The sequence below is a fragment of the Aphidius gifuensis genome, linkage group LG5, assembly GCF_014905175.1.
Source record: "Aphidius gifuensis isolate YNYX2018 linkage group LG5, ASM1490517v1, whole genome shotgun sequence".
Classification (NCBI taxonomy): Eukaryota; Metazoa; Arthropoda; class Insecta; order Hymenoptera; family Braconidae; genus Aphidius; species Aphidius gifuensis.
In genome coordinates, this window is record NC_057792.1 from 20,456,859 (window position 1) to 20,475,057 (window position 18,199).

General features: G+C 24.2%; 4 protein-coding genes across 9 annotated transcripts; 1 reads left to right on the forward strand and 3 right to left on the reverse strand.

Annotated features, from left to right (window-relative positions):
* Positions 1 to 733: 733 nt before the first annotated feature.
* LOC122858450 (ras-related protein Rab-5B-like) lies at positions 734 to 3,714 on the reverse strand. Of its 4 annotated transcripts, none has more exons than XM_044161353.1 (5): positions 3,130 to 3,714; positions 1,809 to 1,977; positions 1,353 to 1,721; positions 1,158 to 1,288; positions 734 to 1,013 (listed from the first exon to the last, which is right to left on the reverse strand). In XM_044161353.1, exons 2-4 carry the CDS (start codon positions 1,969 to 1,971, stop codon positions 1,170 to 1,172), a joined length of 651 nt encoding a protein of 216 aa, XP_044017288.1. In that variant the 5' UTR covers positions 1,972 to 1,977; positions 3,130 to 3,714; the 3' UTR covers positions 734 to 1,013; positions 1,158 to 1,169. The 4 variants fall into 4 exon arrangements, with proteins under 4 accessions (XP_044017288.1, XP_044017287.1, XP_044017290.1 ...); XM_044161352.1 differs by having other exon boundaries at positions 3,026 to 3,132; XM_044161355.1 differs by lacking the exon at positions 3,130 to 3,714 and adding an exon at positions 2,858 to 3,043.
* On the forward strand, positions 3,274 to 7,076 carry LOC122858445 (conserved oligomeric Golgi complex subunit 4). 3 transcript variants are annotated; one of them, XM_044161343.1, is made up of 3 exons: positions 3,274 to 4,068; positions 4,177 to 6,266; positions 6,561 to 7,076. In XM_044161343.1, exons 2-3 carry the CDS (start codon positions 4,251 to 4,253, stop codon positions 6,816 to 6,818), a joined length of 2,274 nt encoding a protein of 757 aa, XP_044017278.1. In that variant the 5' UTR covers positions 3,274 to 4,068; positions 4,177 to 4,250; the 3' UTR covers positions 6,819 to 7,076. The 3 variants fall into 3 exon arrangements, with proteins under 3 accessions (XP_044017278.1, XP_044017280.1, XP_044017281.1); XM_044161345.1 differs by having other exon boundaries at positions 3,957 to 4,068; positions 4,173 to 6,266; positions 6,561 to 6,818; XM_044161346.1 differs by having other exon boundaries at positions 3,957 to 4,068; positions 4,200 to 6,266; positions 6,561 to 6,818.
* Positions 6,813 to 10,017, reverse strand: LOC122858447 (cyclin-Y-like protein 1). The gene is made up of 3 exons (XM_044161348.1): positions 9,215 to 10,017; positions 8,623 to 9,130; positions 6,813 to 8,107 (listed from the first exon to the last, which is right to left on the reverse strand). The coding sequence occupies exons 1-3, from the start codon at positions 9,444 to 9,446 to the stop codon at positions 7,819 to 7,821; spliced, it is 1,029 nt and encodes a 342-aa protein (XP_044017283.1). The 5' UTR covers positions 9,447 to 10,017; the 3' UTR covers positions 6,813 to 7,818.
* Positions 10,018 to 14,031: 4,014 nt separating this feature from the next.
* On the reverse strand, positions 14,032 to 18,170 carry LOC122856562 (zinc finger protein 2-like). Its single transcript, XM_044158243.1, has 5 exons — positions 17,731 to 18,170; positions 15,814 to 16,308; positions 14,925 to 15,188; positions 14,817 to 14,882; positions 14,032 to 14,742 (listed from the first exon to the last, which is right to left on the reverse strand). The coding sequence occupies exons 1-5, from the start codon at positions 17,893 to 17,895 to the stop codon at positions 14,032 to 14,034; spliced, it is 1,701 nt and encodes a 566-aa protein (XP_044014178.1). The 5' UTR covers positions 17,896 to 18,170.
* Positions 18,171 to 18,199: the final 29 nt, after the last annotated feature.

The window sequence follows — 18,199 nt, forward strand, 5'->3', positions numbered from 1 at the left end:
TTTTTTTTTATATAATTTATCATGATTTTTATAGATAAAAGTAATATACATTATGCATATAATAATAATATAATAATAATAATAAATGTTATTACACGATACAATCTGACAGTAAGAAAAAAAAAAGAAAAAAAAAATATATTTGAAATAATAAAAGGTATAATTAAAAGCAGAATAGCCCCCTGCTATTTTACAATATTATTTTTTTAATTATTTATTAATTTGCGTGCCAAAAAAATTTATTTATTATTATTTCAGCTAATATACCATACACGTAAAATTTTTTTTTTTAGTATTTATCATTCATCATCTCTTTTATCATTAATTATTAGCTCTTACATATTTTTTTTTTTTTTGTTTTTTATTTGTTTTTTTCGAATTTTATAATTTTTAATATATAATGTATTTTATTTATATATTTATATATTTATAATAACGAACACCGGCCATTACTACTAGAATAAAAAACGGGACTCATCGCCTTTTATTAAATCTTTGATATTATTATTATTTTTGTTATTACAATTTATTATAAATAACAATTTCTTTTTTTTTTTTCTTTTTTCATTCCCAAATATATTTTTTAACCAATAAGATTCGATTTGTTTTTTTTAAAATAAATCGTCAAATGCATTATTTTATACTGTTTTATTATTTAAAAATTCTTATCCCGTTTATCACACACACTTTTGTTGTTAAATAATTATTTAAAAATTTTTTTTCAAGAGTCTTGGTGTCATTATAAATTTTTTTAATCTTTTTTTTTTCTTTTTTTTTTTATTTAACTAATTTTTTTTATTTTTTAGTCGTGTGTCACGATTAACCCGCGTATTGTAAATTATTTATATTTGGAAATCCCCATGTCACTTTTTTTTTAATGATGAAAAATTTATATATTTTGTATTTTTTTTTAAATTGATTTAGTTAATTATTATTCACGTTGATGATTTATGCAAATGGGGATCCGTTATTAACCAGTACTTGTCAAGACAAATACGATGAGTTCAATAAATCTGTAAAAATAAATAAATTTCGAATTTTTATCAACAAAAAAAAAAGGCTCTCTATTAAATTCTATCAGTATATTTGTATTTAAAAAAAAGACAAGTTAATTAGCTTGATAATAATAATTGTAAAAATAAAATTAATCATCTTACAAATTTGACGAATCACGGACAACTTGAGCAAGAACGCCCCGTAGCTTTTTGACCTTCAGCTTCAGCAAGTCGACGACCCTGTCCACTTGTACTTGCATTACCCGTTTGATCATTCTTTGGGAGTTTTTTAGCTATTTAAAAAAATTCAATAAATTAATATAAAATTATAAATAAATGATGATGATGATGACTTACCAATTGCTAGAAATATATCATTAACATTCATGGCTGTTTTAGCTGATGTTTCCATAAATAATAAACCATTTTCATCAGCATATGCTTGAGCTTCTTCGAAATCAACAACACGTTTATTAGCCAAATCAGCTTTATTACCAGCAAGTGCAATAACAATACTTGGACTTGCTTGTCGTTGTAATTCTTTGACCCATGTTGTTGCTCTAACAAATGTATCTTGATTTTGTATATCATAAACAACAATTGCTGCTTGTGCACCACGATAATACATTGGTGCTAAACTATGATAACGTTCTTGTCCAGCAGTATCCCATATTTCAAATTTAACAGTTGTATCTTCTAGACATACTGTTTGTGTTAAAAATGCAGCTGTAAAACAAAATAAATTAACATTAACTTACAAAATTATTAGTATTAGTATTAGTATTAATTAATTTATCAATTTGTATTACTTACCACCTATTGTACTTTCTTGATACTCATGAAATTGTCCTTTAACAAACCTCAATACCAAGCTCGATTTTCCAACAGCTGATTCACCAAGTAATACCAATTTAAATTGACATATTTTACCTTGAGTGCCATTTGGCCTCTGGGCAACCGTTCCCCGGTTTGCCATGTCAACCTAAAACATTCAATCATTAACATTATTTAATTATTAATTATATATTCATCACAAATTTATTGCTGCTTTTTTTATTGTCAATATTCACTTGTACATTACTTGTTAATTGAAATATCACAAAAATATATATTACGAGGTCAAAACTATTTGCTAAAAAAATTATTAAATGTACAAGATAGTAGTAGTGGTATTGAAAATAATGATGTGGGTGTTTATTTATTATTATTCTTTTTTTGTTTATCAAGATCATCAATGGGTCTAATTATTATTGTTGCAAGCTGATCTTCGACGACGCCGCCGACGTCGTCATCCGATTGTCGCGCCGCCGCCGCCGCCCCAACTTGTCAAAAACTTTTTTTTTTTTTTTTTTTTTAATAAAAATATCTAATTTTTTTCCCAAAAAACTTAATTGATAAGCTTTATTTTTATTTTTTCAAGATAGAGATATCTTTTCTTATCATTCGAAAAAAAAAAAAAAATCCTGATTTGTCATCGAAAAAAATTTAGTGGGTCATTTTTGTCGTTAATTTTTTTCCAATTTTTAATAAAACTGCGACATAATTTATCTGGAGAAATAATAATTTATAATAAATGACTCACAATGTTTGCGTGACAGACACTTGCTGTGAATAAAAAAAAATACAAGTGTCTTTGTCACTCATTGACGTATAATTGTATTTTTTCTTTCATTTTGTCGAACAAAAAAAAAAAAGAAAAAAAAATAATTTAAATAAAAAAAAAAAAACAAAGAGATAAGAATAAAGGTCAATTATGCATCTTAAAAATAGTATCAGCTTATTTTCTTTTTTTAAATATCAAGCGATATTAAATAGTAAAATTAATTATAAAAAAAAAATAATTTTTTAAACGATAAACTCACAGGAAATAATTTCGATTAAAAATTTTTGATAAATATCGTATCAATAGGTTTTTTTTTAACAATCGATTGTTAGTTTGCACAATATTATTTATAATAATTACCACAATAACTTGTTAATATTGATTAATATATAAATATATATGTTATTATTGTAAAATTATTTTTTACCAAGACGCTTTGACGTTGGTTTCGAGAGTACGATCAAACAACTTGCTACGCGTGCTCCGTGATTATTTTTATTATTATTATCTTTTTTTTATTTATTTATTTACCTTTTTTTTTTTTTGTTAAATTATTATTTATAAACAGTTGAATTATTTTGCTGTTTGTTTTTTATTATTAATGCACAATCACATACACTTTATTGTTTATTAATTGTTATTATTTTTTGTACGACAGAAAAAATGTAATTTACAGTTTTTTTTTTTTTTTTTTTTTTTTTTTTTTTGGTGAATCAGTGCATCCTCTTCTTCATCATTGACAACATGGCCGACACATGACACACGTACTCACACACTTTCACAAACGCCCTCTCTCTCTCACTTTTTTTTTTTTTTAATTAAAATGTTTTATTTTTTTAATTGTTTTAATTGATAATGATAGATCAGTTTTGATTTTTTGATTGTTTAATTTATTTGAATTGTAAATGAAATTATTTCTAAATAATTTAGAGGTGTTTGTGGTTTTTTTTTTTTTTTTTTTAAATGAATGATGTTATTTTGATGATTCTTTTTCGTCTCTGTTTTTATTGGTACCAGCACGTTCCATGAACGAAATCAACGAGATTAAAAAAATAAATAAAAAAACATATATTTATAGTGTTTGCATATGTGTTTGTTGCTTTTGTTTTTAATAATTTTTCTGGCCAATTTACAACTTTTTAAGCTAGAAATTGCTCAAATGTTACTATAAAATCTACATAGTATTTTCTGTAAAAAAAAAACTTTCAAAAGTAAATTTTAAGGAATTATTATTCCAATATTCAGACTACAACAATATAAAATTATTTTAATTAATAAATAATAATTAATTCCAAAAATGAAGGCTTAAATTTTGTTACTCTATGGAAATACGTTCGAGTTTCTTATCTACATGCCACATGCCCCCAACACACACACACTCTGTGTAAATGTCATAACACTGATCTGTCAAAAAAACAGATTGTTTATTTTTTGTAAATGTTATTATTTTTTTGACATGTTTTTAACCAGGTTTGTAAATACTGTTTGACACTTATTGTTAAACTCTTAAAAATTAATTAAACGTAAAAAAAACTAATGAAACTTTTGTTTTTATTATTGTATTAAACTACAAGTTAGATATCAACAAATTGACATTCCAGATTTTATTAAAATCAATTAATTTTGGTATCGCAGTATTTTGAAAAATTCATATGTCAATCAAACAAAGCAACAAAATGATAACAAAGGATATAATTAACATAAACAACATGACAATAAGTGAGAATAATCTCGCTGAGATATGTAAAAAATTGGATGAAGCTGAGCAACGTGTCAACAAGGACTTGGAGCAAATGCTTCAGAGACATTGTCACATTGAAACAAAATTAAAAAGTATAAGTAAAGTATTGCCAAACGTTGGTGTCATTAGAATTGAAGGAGAAAAATTTTTAGATACAATTGAAAAAACAAATAAATTAGCTGAAACAGTTAGTGCTAAAGTAAGACAACTTGATCATGCAAGAAGTAGAGTTTGTGAATGTCAAAGTCGTGTTAATGATATACTAGATTTACAATTATGCAGTGAAGGTGTAGCAACAGCACTTCACAATGAAGATTACGAGCAAGGAGCTGGTCATGTACGTCGTTATTTATTGATGGATCAAAAGCTATTAGAAAGAACAGCTGATGATGTATCTGAAGATCGTGTAAGCATTGCTGGTTCATTGGCAACACTTCGACAAGCTGCTGATCAACTTAGAAAAGTAGTTACTCATAAATTTGATGATGCAGTTAAACAAGAAGATCTTGCATCAGTTGAACGCTTCTTCAAGATATTTCCTCTCCTAGGAATGCATGATGATGGTCTTGTAAAATTTAGTAACTATCTTTGTGTCAAGCTACAAGATTCTGCAAAGAAAAATTTATTATCAGCTCTAGATGTCAAGGGAAAAGATGAAAGAGCACCAGTTATTTTTGCTGATACAATGACTCTTCTCTTTGAAAAAATTGCCCGAATAATTGAAGTTCATCAGCCAATTATTGAGACTTATTATGGTCCAGGAAGAATTATAAAAACAGTTGATATTCTACAAAATGAATGTGATAAACAAGTTAAAAAAATATATCAAGAATTTGTATTGGCACGTTCTATATCAAAAAGAATACAAAATATAAATGATTATGGAAGAAAACAGGGTGTTGAAAAGGTTGATCCAAAGACACTTGATCTTCTTCTTGGTGAATTAACACTGATGCATTCACGAGCAGAACTTTACATACGTTTTCTTCGTCGTCGTATTACGAATGATCTTGAAATAGCAATTGCTGATGAAGAACAAAGATCAATGAAATTAATTGAATTTGATGAGATGATTAAAAATTCTGAGCTATCACATGTGATGCAAGAAATACTTGGTGCATACTTGGCACTTGAAAGATATTTTTTGGAAGAGAGTGTTATCAAAGCACTGGGTATGGATACACTTGAGCATGATCAACAAACATCAAGTATGGTTGATGATGTATTTTATATTGTTAAAAAATGTGTACGTCGTTCAATAACAAGTTGGAGTATTGATGGTGTTTGTGCTGTTGTTAATTTAGCATGTGGTATACTCGAGGGTGAATTTTCAACACGTCTTAAGACAAGACTTCGTCAGGGTTATCCAGCTGGTTATTTAGATCTTGCACAAGCATATAATGCATTTCAAACAAGTATACAACAAGGTAGATTACAAGCATCTGATACAGATTATGCTAGATTAATGTTTTTGGCTTATTTAAATAATGCTGATGTTAGTATTGAGTATGTTGAAACATTAAGTAAAAGTCTTGATGCTGAAATTAATTCAGCATTTTTAAATATGCCTAAAAAAGATCATGATAAAGTTGACAGTTGTCTTGCTGGAATGAAAAATGTTACAAGTACATTGAGATCAATTATTGATTTTGGAATGGAACAGCTGAGAGCTAGTGCTGTTAAGCCAAGAGTTACACCTTGGCTTGATTCATTTTTATCAGTTAATCATCAAGTCAATGAAGATGATTTACTTAGATATGAAACTGATGAACCATTTATTCAAACACTTGTACAAAATCTTGATGGTTTATTGGAAACATTTAAAAATAGCTTAACTACAACAAATTATGATGCATTTATTGCAATGCTTACTACTGAAGTTACATCTAGACTTGAAAAAGTTATTTTTAAATCAACTTTCAATAGGGTAATAATATTTTTTTAATCATCAATATGTTGCATCAAATAATTTTTCAAAAAAACCAATCGAAATTTCTTTTTTAAATTGTTTTTTATTTATTGCTGCATTTGTTTATTGATACATTTATTTATTATTTAAAAAAAAAATTTTAATCAAATTTATACGTATTTTTTTCAATGAAATTATTTTAAAATTATTGAGTTAAACTCATGAGTCATTATAATTTTTTTTATATAAAAAAAAGAGATAAATGCTTGTAAATACTTTGTTAATATATTTATACAATTTTTTGTTTTTTAGCCTGGTGGACTGATTCTTGATAAAGAAATACGATCACTTGCTAGTTATTTAGCATCATCAACATCCTGGTCGATACGTGATAAATTTACAAGATTAATGCAAATAGCAAATACACTGAGTGTTGAAAAAATAGAGGAATTAATTGACTATTGTGGTGCTGATTCAATATCATGGCGTTTAACACCAGCTGAAGTTAAAAAAATATTATCATTAAGAGTTGATTTACGCTCTGATGATATAAAACGTCTTAAATTGTAATTAAGTACAAATTATTTTATTAAAACCATTAATAGTTATAAACAAAAAATTCTTATGTCAATAGTTACAATTTTTTTTTTCTAATTTTAATTTCTTTGTTATTGCATTCATTTTTTTTTTTAAATTCTCAATTCTAGTTTTTTGTTTTTTAAATTTTACAAATAAACTAGAAAGAAAAAAAATAATTTAATAATAATTTTGCCTGTACAAAAAATTAGACAATAAAAATACAAATAATTATTTAAAAAAAAAAAAAAATGTTGAATTAAAATGTTTTTTATTTTTGTTTATTTGTTAATAATAATAAAAAATGTGATAAATAAAATTTCAATTATTGTTAATTACGTTTGATGATTTAAAAAAAAAAAATGTATTAATAGAAATTAATTTATTTCCTACAGTTATAATATTGTGCCTTACAAAAATATAAAAAGTTGAATATTTTTTATTTATTTTGTGACCCATTATTTTTTTTGTCGCTGGATATTTTTTTTTTTTTTTATACAAATTTATCATGGACAATTTATTTATCTTCGTAAATACTTTCAGAGTATTTACTACTCTCGTTATAATTGATGAAAAATTTATTTATTTATTAATAATGAGCATGCAGTTACAAAAAAGCAGATTAAAATTTTATTTAACAATAAGATTTCTTTATTTTTTTTTTACTTTTAATTGACTAAAATGATTATTGTTGATATTACTGAGAAAAATTAAAAATCACTTATTTACGTATATTATTATTTTCTTTTTTTACAAGTCTTTGTAAATTAATTAATTTAAAAATCGTAAATGAAATCAAGTTTTTAAAAAATTGCAAATGCCACGTAATTTCGTTTTTTTCTTCATTTGGACAGTTGTAAAAAACAATTAATATCGCAGTTAAAATTTTAAGAGATAAAAAAAAAAAAAATTATTATACCTTCGGTATGAATTAGTAACAATTAATTGATAAATTTTTTTAAAATAAAAATTGGAATGTCGATGTGTTTGGTATTTATGATAGAATAGCGATACTACGTCTTGGACCACCAACACAAATATTATCCAAACTCGACCATTTTTTAATTCCATTTTGTAGTACTTCAGTTGTAACTTTATCCTCATACAATCGTGACATTGCTTCTAATTTTTGTGCTTTTTCTTTGCTCAATGGTTCACTTGGAAATGTCAATTCATTTGCTTCAGCAAGTGTTCGTAAATCGAAATAATATTTTGCATAAACACTTGATGGTACATTTATATTAAATTGCAACATTTCTAAAAATTGTCTTTCCAATTCATTCCTGTAAATAAAAAAATCAATAACATAAAATAAATAAAAATATTTTCAATTTATCAAAAAGTCTATTTATCAATAAATAAATTAAATATTTAATTATAAAATCAACAGCTAAATTTTAAAAACTTTTAATAAATTAAATTATCAAAATTGCATTATGTAAATTATTTTTTTTACATAAAAAAAAGACAAATATAATTTAATTAAAACTTGCAAATAATTAAAATTTATAAATCAATAAAATACTAATTGATTTATTTTTATTTTAAGGAAAAATAATTAATTTAAATTATAATTTTGGAATAGAGCATTTAGAAAATATAATTAATCATTATAAAATCTATAAAGTTAATAATTAATTAAATATTGATATGAAAAGTTGATTTAAATTTAAAACAATTTCATGTATTGTTATTATTTTAATTTATTTTAGTATTTTTTTTGGCTCTGGAAGGAGCAGACACAATTTAAAAAATGATCAACAAAACAAATAAATAAATAAATGATTGTGATACTTACATATCTTCAACAGTAATGTCTTTAAGTATCTGACAATAATCAACATTCCATACAGCCTGATCATCCCAAACTTTTGATGCCAATAGAATAGCACCAAGTACAATACGTTTCCAATTACCAGGTGTTATATCAATTTCAGCATATGTCAATAATCTTTCAAGATAAACAAGTGTTATTATTGCACATTCAGCTGTTAACTGTGCAGCATTAAATAAAGTTCTAACAAATTTATATATCTGTTTGTGTTCTGGATTATGTTTATCATAATCATCAGCAATACCATCTCTTGTTAATGGATGAATTTTTTCATCAAATATATCAATTTGTCTTTGTGATGTACGATTTTTAATATGATAATAAATACCAAGTGCAACACACTTTACTGTATTTTTTAAATTTGGCTGTGATACTGTACTGTCATCAAGATATATTGTACTACAACTACTGCTTTTTTTTAATTGTCGTGTATCAGCAATTTGATGTTGACTTTTTTTTCTCACCATACCATCTATAATTTCAAATTTAATTATCAATTTAATTATCCCATTAAATTAATTAGCTATTTAATTAATATTTAATTTATTTTACTCACTTTCAATAGCTTGTTTTGATCTTTCCATGAATATTGTTCCAGCACATGGATGTAATGATGGATCAGAGTCCCAATCTTCTGGTTCACGTTCACTAATATGTTGTAAATTTGTAACACTAAATTCACCTTCTGGTAAATGTTCCTCAAAACTTTTACCACCAGTATCATTACCAAGTTCTTTTCTACTACTTTGAGGACTTGAATAACCACAACAACTATTTTTATTACCCATTATTAATTAAATTAATTCAGCCTAATTAAAAAATAATTATTTAATTATTATTTTTATATTTTTTTTATTTATTAATCATAAATAAACATAATGCAAATTATTTTTTTATTTAGAAATAATTTAAGCCGGTATTGTTTAACAATTTATTCACTTGTTTATTTAAAGAAATCTTTGACATTGCTAATTAATTCATGTTGTTAATTAATTATAAAAATTGATAGAAAAATGACTTTTATTTATGTTAATAATATTTTTGATATTGTCGTTAAATATCAAAGACATTTGTGAGAGATATATAATCATCTTTTATTGTCCGCCATTATTTCGATTTAATTTTTCGAAATTTGTTTTTTTTTTTTTTTTTCTTTGATGATAAATCACATGTAAAGTTTTTAGCTGCTGACTGTATTTAATTTGGCTTTTTATTATTGTTTTATTATTTGCTTTTTATGATTACATATTGAGGTGTTGTAATAATAAAAAAAAAAATATATTAATTACTAATTGTACGTGAGAAGGAAGTGACAACAGACTGTACATAGAGGTCAGGAGGGTGACACACACACTGGGTGACACTTACATGTATTGCATGTAAATATGTAATACATGTAAATAATTTCTATCGAATTGAAAGGATGATTCACATTTGCGACAAAAGCCGCTATGCTTTGCATCAAAAAATGATCGCAAAATATTAGCGATCCGCGAATTAAAATCAAAACAACAGTTAATTAAAATTGCTTAATTGAAATTCAATTTTTAAGTAGTTGGAATAATTAGATGTATAGTTTATCTATTTTAATTGTTGTTAACAAACTTTTTAATTGAGTAATTTTAATTGTTGATAAGAAAGTAATCTCTTTTTTCAACAATATATATAATATATATATATTATATCAATATCCTGATTCCTGGTCAGCTCTCTCGTCTTCTTGAAATATATAAAAAAAATCACACGTTGTGAAATTATAGCACGTGTAGTTTTTGCAAGTCGTGAAAAGATTTTTTTGTGATAAATAATATAATTAATTGTGATACAAACACATCATTTTACTCATTGATATTTATTAAAATTGTTTGTTATTCCAAAAGAGTTAACTAATAAAATCAGTGGTATAATCAAATAGACTAAAAAATAAAAAATAATTTATTTTATTGAGTAAAAGAAGAACAATCTGTTGTCAATTCAAGTGCAGACAAAACAAAAACAAGTTTTTAAATCAACAAGTTAACAACAATTAACAGGTACTAAATACTTTTTTTTTTTTTTTTTTTTACTTAATTCTTTAACAAGCTTTTTGTTTTTTTATCATCTATTTTCATGTAATAATTAATTAATTTTATTTTTTTTTTGTTTATATATATAGATACAGAGTAAATTATGGATAAGATTAAAGCTGGCCAAGTAAGTTTATAAACATTTAAAAATTTATCAATAATAAATATTCAATTATTATTTTTTTCAAATAATAGTTATTATTTTTTTTTTTTTAATAATTAATTTTATTTATTTTCATAATTATATAATATTTTTCATAAGTATATTTAAATTTACTTTTTTTTTTTTTACTTGAATGATGGTGACTTGATAGTTCCATCAACGATATAAATTTCATGAGAATATTTTTAATTCATACCATATTTCATTCATACAACAATATTAGTCATTTCTAAAAAAAATAATTAATTTTTGTGTCAATAGCCTTCATCAACAACAACAGATGTAGATGCTGCAAATCTATCCAAATATGATAAATCTACATCAGCTAATCAAGATGAAGCAAAATCATCAAAAGGTAGCAATTATATCTATAGATAGAATTGCAAATATATATAGTTGAATTGAAATATTGTTTAATTTTTTAAAAATTAATTTCAGAATCAAAATTTATTCAAGAACTTGAAAAATTAAATAACAACAAACCTATAACTCCATTCATTAAACATATACTGAAAGAAAATGGAATCGATGATGTTTCAACTTTAGCTAAACTGTATTGGAAAGAATTAATAGCTGAACTCGTAGAAAAAGACACGAAAGAAAATCCTGAGGATTATAAATATATTTGTCGAAATAATCGATTTTCTATTGAGAATAAAATTTTATTAAAAAGGCTAACTATAAAATCGGGAGAAAAACTTAAAGAAGAAAGAGAGGTAATTCATTGATTTAGTATTTTTGTTAATGTAATTATAATTATATATATGCAATAAGCTTTATTCTATTTAATATTTTTAATTGAATATACAATTGTTTTTTTTTTTTTTTTTTAATTATGCAACAAGCAATTTGTTGTTTTAAGTACTATTAGATACTCTGACTTTATTAAAGGAAATAAAAAAATTTAAACTTTACATTATAGCATTGTAAATTGATTATTAATTAAAATTTATATAATTTATTAAATAATTAAAAAATTAATCTGTTTTTTTTTTATTTGTTAAATTAATAGATTGCCGAAGGATCTAAAACTAATCCAATCTACAAGAAAAATGTAAGTTGATAATAATTTGAGATTTATATTAAATGACAATTTATTAAATTTATTTTTAAATTTATATTTTAGTTTAATGCAATGTTGAATGGTAATATTAAAAAAAAGATTGAAAGTGGATACTATGTGGATAAAACAAAATATTTTCAAAATCTAATTGAAAGAGGAGGTTGCTATTTGATAACACGACCAAGATGTTTTGGAAAAACAACAATGTTAAAAACGACTGCTGAAATATGTGAAGGCGAAGATAGTAAAAAATTATTTAAAAATACTGCTATTGGAAAATCACCAACATACCAATGGAAAAAATATCCAGTCTTTGAATTTGATTTTTCAATGCTTTCGAATTTGGGAGATAGTGCAGAGGTTGAAAATAGTCTGATATGGCAAATGATACGAAATTGTGAACAGTATTACATTAAAGTTGATCGTAGTTCCTGGACTATACAAACCGTATTTAAAAGTATGATGGAAGGTGTAGCTGAATTAAAAAATGGTTATGAATCTAAAGTCGTCATTTTAATTGATGAATATGATGAACCATTATATGACAGTTCTAGTTGGAACAATGAAAATGAAATAACTAAAATTATGCAAGAATTTTATTTTTGTATAACAAGTTATTTAAAAAGTAAGATTCAAATGGTATTGATAACAGGTGCTGCAAAGTTATATATGACAAAAATTTTTAATAATTCAGTTGACAATTTTGTAAACATTTCACTTGATGAAAATGTAAATGCCATATGTGGCTATACACACTCTGAATTGATTACAGTTTTTGAAGATAAATTAGATGAAAAGTGTCGTAAAAATAATGTAACAAAAGATGAATTATTAGCAGATTTAAATCGTCAATATGGTGGCTACAAGTTTTCTAAGTTGAGTAAAGAAACAATTTATAATCCATGGTATATTGGTCGTTATCTTAAATCTAATTTTCTGGGAGGTACTTGGGAGTCAAAGAATCCAAATCATTTTGTAAATGTAGCTTTTATGGATATAGATTTTATGTTACTCGCTTTGAAGGACCCATCATTTATTGCTGATAATATAGATTTAAGTCAATACAATTATGATGACAAATACGATCAACTATCACTTAAATCATTTTTATTTCAAACTGGTCTTTTAACAATCGATAATTATAATAAAAAAACACAAAAATACACGTTAAAGATCCCCAACATAACAGCTAAAAAATTAATAGAAACAAGAACTAAATACTACGGTTTTTTTTCTGATTTAAAAGAAAAGCGTGATATACTATTGGAAATCTCAAAAGATAGAGATGTTAAAGTCTTTATTGATTGTTTGCAGTCAAATTTGTATAAGTGGCCATATAATAATAAACAATGCGAGCCAACAGCATATCACATGTATCTTTGTGATGTAATACAAGAAATTTATCAATTGACTCATGAATTGATGACAGACAAAATTAAAGATGCCTGTGAGCCTACTAGAGAAGATGTAATTGCCACTACTTTTAAATGTATGTACATGAGTCAATTAAATTATATTTTAGAAAAGATCAAATAATAAAAAAAATAAAAAATTAATTTCCTATTATTATTTTAAAGTTAAATTTTACAAATAATAATAATTAAATTTAAATAATTATTAGTATATTGATTTCATTGGTAAAAAAAAACTAGTAAAATTATTATCAATAAATTTTTACAAAATAAATATGTTAAATAATTTTTAAATTATTATTTTTTTGTTTTACATTTAGTTTTTTCTTTTATCATAATAATTTTTTTTTTTTTTTTTTTATAATAAATATATATTCTAATATTAATAATAATTACAACACGTTGAAATTTAAATACCTTAAATTAATAGCACAAGAATAAATAATCTCAACAACTCGAATTAAAAAATTCCATGACTTTCTTCTCTCCAAAAAAAAAAATAAATTAATAACAAATAAATTTTCGACTTAAATTTATTTTTAAATAACATAAATAATCTTTTAACTTTTTAATTAAAAAAGCACAAAAATAATTATAAAAATTAATTATCATTTTATTTTAAATAAATTAATCAAAAAAAAATAAATTCTCTATTGAAAAATAAAAAAATTATAATATAAATCTATTAACATCTCGTAGAATAATATTATTTTTATCATGATCCTTATCAATGGCATTATCTCTTTTATCAGAAGGTTTATTAACAACACATTTTTTATAATGAGTTCTCATATTACTACTCTGTGAAAATGTCATTTTACAATTAGTACATTGATAAGGTTTCGTGCCAGTATGATAATTAATATGTGTTTTTAAATGATGTTTTTTAGTAAATGATTTCGAACAAATATCACACTGATAAGGTTTTACACCCGAGTGTAATCTAGTATGTAATGTCATGTTTGATCGATCAGCAAATGCCTTATGACAAATATGACATTGATAAGGTCGTTCACCAGAATGAGTTCTAAAATGTTGCTTAAGTAATGTCTTACGTGAAAATGATTTACCACATTCATCACATCTATGTGGTTTAATATCACTGTGTATTTTAACATGCATATTATAAGCAACACGTTGATTAAAACTTTTTCCACATTCTTCACATGAATATTCTTTTCTATTTCTATGAATTTTCATGTGTGAACCAAGATAACCCTTGTCATTAAAATATTTACCACACTCTGGACAAGTTGCTGAATATTCACCAGTTCCCTCATGTTGACTACGATGATATTTATAATTTCTAAGCTGTGAAAATTCCTTTCTACAGTCTAAACAACGAAATGGCTTTTTTCCTGAATGAGTACGTTCATGAATCTGAAATTAACAACAAAAAAATTCAACTTATTTTTGCAAATTATCATTAGATTTTATAACTCTATTTTTTATACCTTTAATGATGATTTTGAACGAAATTCTTTATTACAAATTTGACAATTATATTGATGATTTTGTTGTGAAATAATTTTATTTATTTTTTCATTTTTATATTGATTTTTATTTGATAAATCCGAGTGTGATACTGTTGATTGATTTAATAATGCTGTTAATATTTTTGGTGAATCATTTGATCCATCATTACCGTCAACATTTTGATCATGTATTTTTTTTTCAATTGTATGTGATTTCGATTCTTTTTCTGTTGATATTATTGCTCTGCTAGAGGCTGTAGAATTACCAACGTTCAAAGACCTTTCTAACTCCACCTTGCTCGGTGAATGGCTGATTGAAGTAGATGTAAAGGGACCGACTGTTATGTTTATCTTCAACAAAAAAATATCATAAAAAATTTATAATTTTACAACATCAAGATGTCTCCTTTTTTTTTATTATTATTATTTTCTTTGTTTAAATTTTCAACAAGATAAAACACGATAAAGTTTTTAATGTATTTTTAATGAAATTTTTCATCTTGTGGTTTTTTAAACCGATGAATTTTAACTCAACCAAAACATATAAATGACAAATAATTAATTATAATAAATTTCTATTTTAATTATAATTATTATGCTAAATTTTCTAGCCAATTTTGGGATGATCTTAAATCACCAATCCTGGCTTTTCAATTTGTCTCAACACAAAAATCGAATAACAAAAAATCAAGAAAAATTTTAAATTTAAAAAACTACTGTACAATTTTTTTTGTACTGTCATTATGTGTTTTATTATAAAAAATAAATATAAAGCTTATTTTTTAAAATGGATTTAGTGAATGGCAGTGAGCATATGTATACTTTTCAGGATAAATATAGCAATGCTTGTTCATCAGGTATACGCTAACGGAATATTCTCTACAGCCCTTGATAATTATTTTTTTATTTTTTTAAAATAACAGACATTTAATATCAAAGAAAAATAAAAAATTAATTAAATTTAGTATTAACTTACTGGTGCAATTGAAGAGTAGTCATGAAGTTCATTACTTTGTTGTCGAGAAAAATGATGCGGTTCGGTTAGCTGACACCACGGTGAAGCAGAGACACGATTTGCCACATGACATTTTGGTATTGAATTAACTGTCGGTGAAATGACTGATGTTTTTTTTAAATTTAAACAAAAATCATCAACTGGATAGTCTTGAATTGGACTTGAATAGATCAAGTGATTATTTTTATTTTCAAGGCAATTGTTGTTGCAATCTTTTGGATTATTTATTGACAATGATGAAGATGAAATGTCTAGGATAATTGGCAATGGAGGTATTTGAATTTTAAGAACATTTGCTGTTTGTAAAAAACTTTGAAATCTTTCTGGTGGTATTGATGTACTTCCGGTGTAAACGAAACCAAGGAGGGCTGATAAATCATGTGCTTCAATTTCAGGTAGAATTATTGTTATGAAATCGTAATTTCCAATTAATTTATCATGTGACAAAAGTACTTCCTGTAAATTAATTTTTTAAATTTAATATTCAGTTGGTTTTTCTTATTTATTATTGTTTTTTTATTTCAAATGAAATGCAATAAATAAAATGAGAATGTTGATGGTTTTTATGGGTGCTTTGAATAGAGCCATTCAAGACGAAACAATCCTCAATTTGCATTATAATATTCGTTTATGTAAACATATGTTTATTTCGACTTTTGAATTGAATTTTATATATGCAATAAATTTATTTATATTATGATTGTTTTTATGCTAAAAAAAAATTTTTTTTATTTATATTTTTTTTTACTGTTTGATTCTTAAATTTTTAGTTATTTTTTGGGTCAAATTTTTAGTAGAAAAATTATAGAGTTTATTTGTTGGAAAATTTTTGCAAGAAAGTTTTTTTTTTTTTTTTTTTGTTGAATATATAAATTAAAAATTTTATGTGAAATTTCTTTTTCGATTAAAAAAGATGCTATCAATTTTATGAATAATTATTTAAAAATTTAAAATAAAAAATAAAAATTTATAAAGAATTTATTTACTGAAAAATTTTTGCAAGAAATATTTCTAAAAATAATTAATTTTTTTGTTATTTTTAATTTTATATATCAAGTAAATTAAGAAATATATTTTAAAAAATTTAATACTCAATCGAAACAATTTTCTATCTAATTTTTAAAACAAAATTTAAATAATTTCCATCATTTTTTTATTCGTTGGTTTATAAATTTTATAAAATCACAAGACTCCATTGGATCCCATACAAATTATTTAAACGACTGCTGATAAATCATTTAAAAAAAAACAAGCTCATTTAATTAGTAAAACTCATGGTATGATTGGCAAGTCATAATAAAAATCCAAGACCATGAAAAACATTTTGACACCTGATACTCAAATAATTCCCTGAGCCACTTGCACACCTGTTAATCCAACTAGTCCAATTATACCCACTCACAACTATAATAAATCCAAGAAAAAAAAAAAAAAAAAACAAATCAGCTAGGCAATGAATAATTTTATCGGACATTGTAAACTTTAATTCGAATATAAACCTGAATTTACAACATCAAAACATATATAAATTCGAAATAATAATAAAATAAAATGATAAAATTTAAATTGATATTTTTATTATATGTATATAGAACTAATTAGCAATAACTTCTAATGAACAACGATAAAATTTACATGCTTAAAACCATTAATATTATATTATACTTGATAGTCTTTTTTAAAAAAAAATAATTACTCCAATGATTTAAATTATTTTGTAAATACATGTATCATTTATCATGCAGCAACATTAATACCATCATGATTATAAAAACCCACATAAGACAAAAAAAAAAAAAAAATAGAAAAAAAAATGAAAACAAAATTCAACTTGTTCTATGTAGAAATTTCTATTTAAAAATTATTTTTTCACATCACCTGAAGATAAGGACTCGCTGCTGATAGTACCAATCGATGAGCAAAAAAACGTTGACCATTCATACAACACAATGCAACATCAGCAAATGTTTGTGATATCATTAGATTTTTTAAATAATCACCAATAATTTTTGTGCCACTAGATAATTTCACAGCTTGATTCATAACTTACGAATTTTATTTATAAAAAAAAATACAATATACTGGAATTAATATGAATGAATGATCTAAAAGGGTTGAAGGATAAGAAAACACTGTTCACCTGTTGAATCACAAAACAACAAAAACAAAGTTGCAAGATGTAAAAGAAACTCCTCCCTCTGCTTTTGTACCTTTTTCTTTCTCCTTTATGGAGATATGGCTACTTGATCCTCGTCTCTCCTCCCGCTACTGACCATCGTCATCATTATCATCATCATCATCTTGTGTCTTTGGGTCATGTTCACTTATATTCGCTACCGCAAAAATA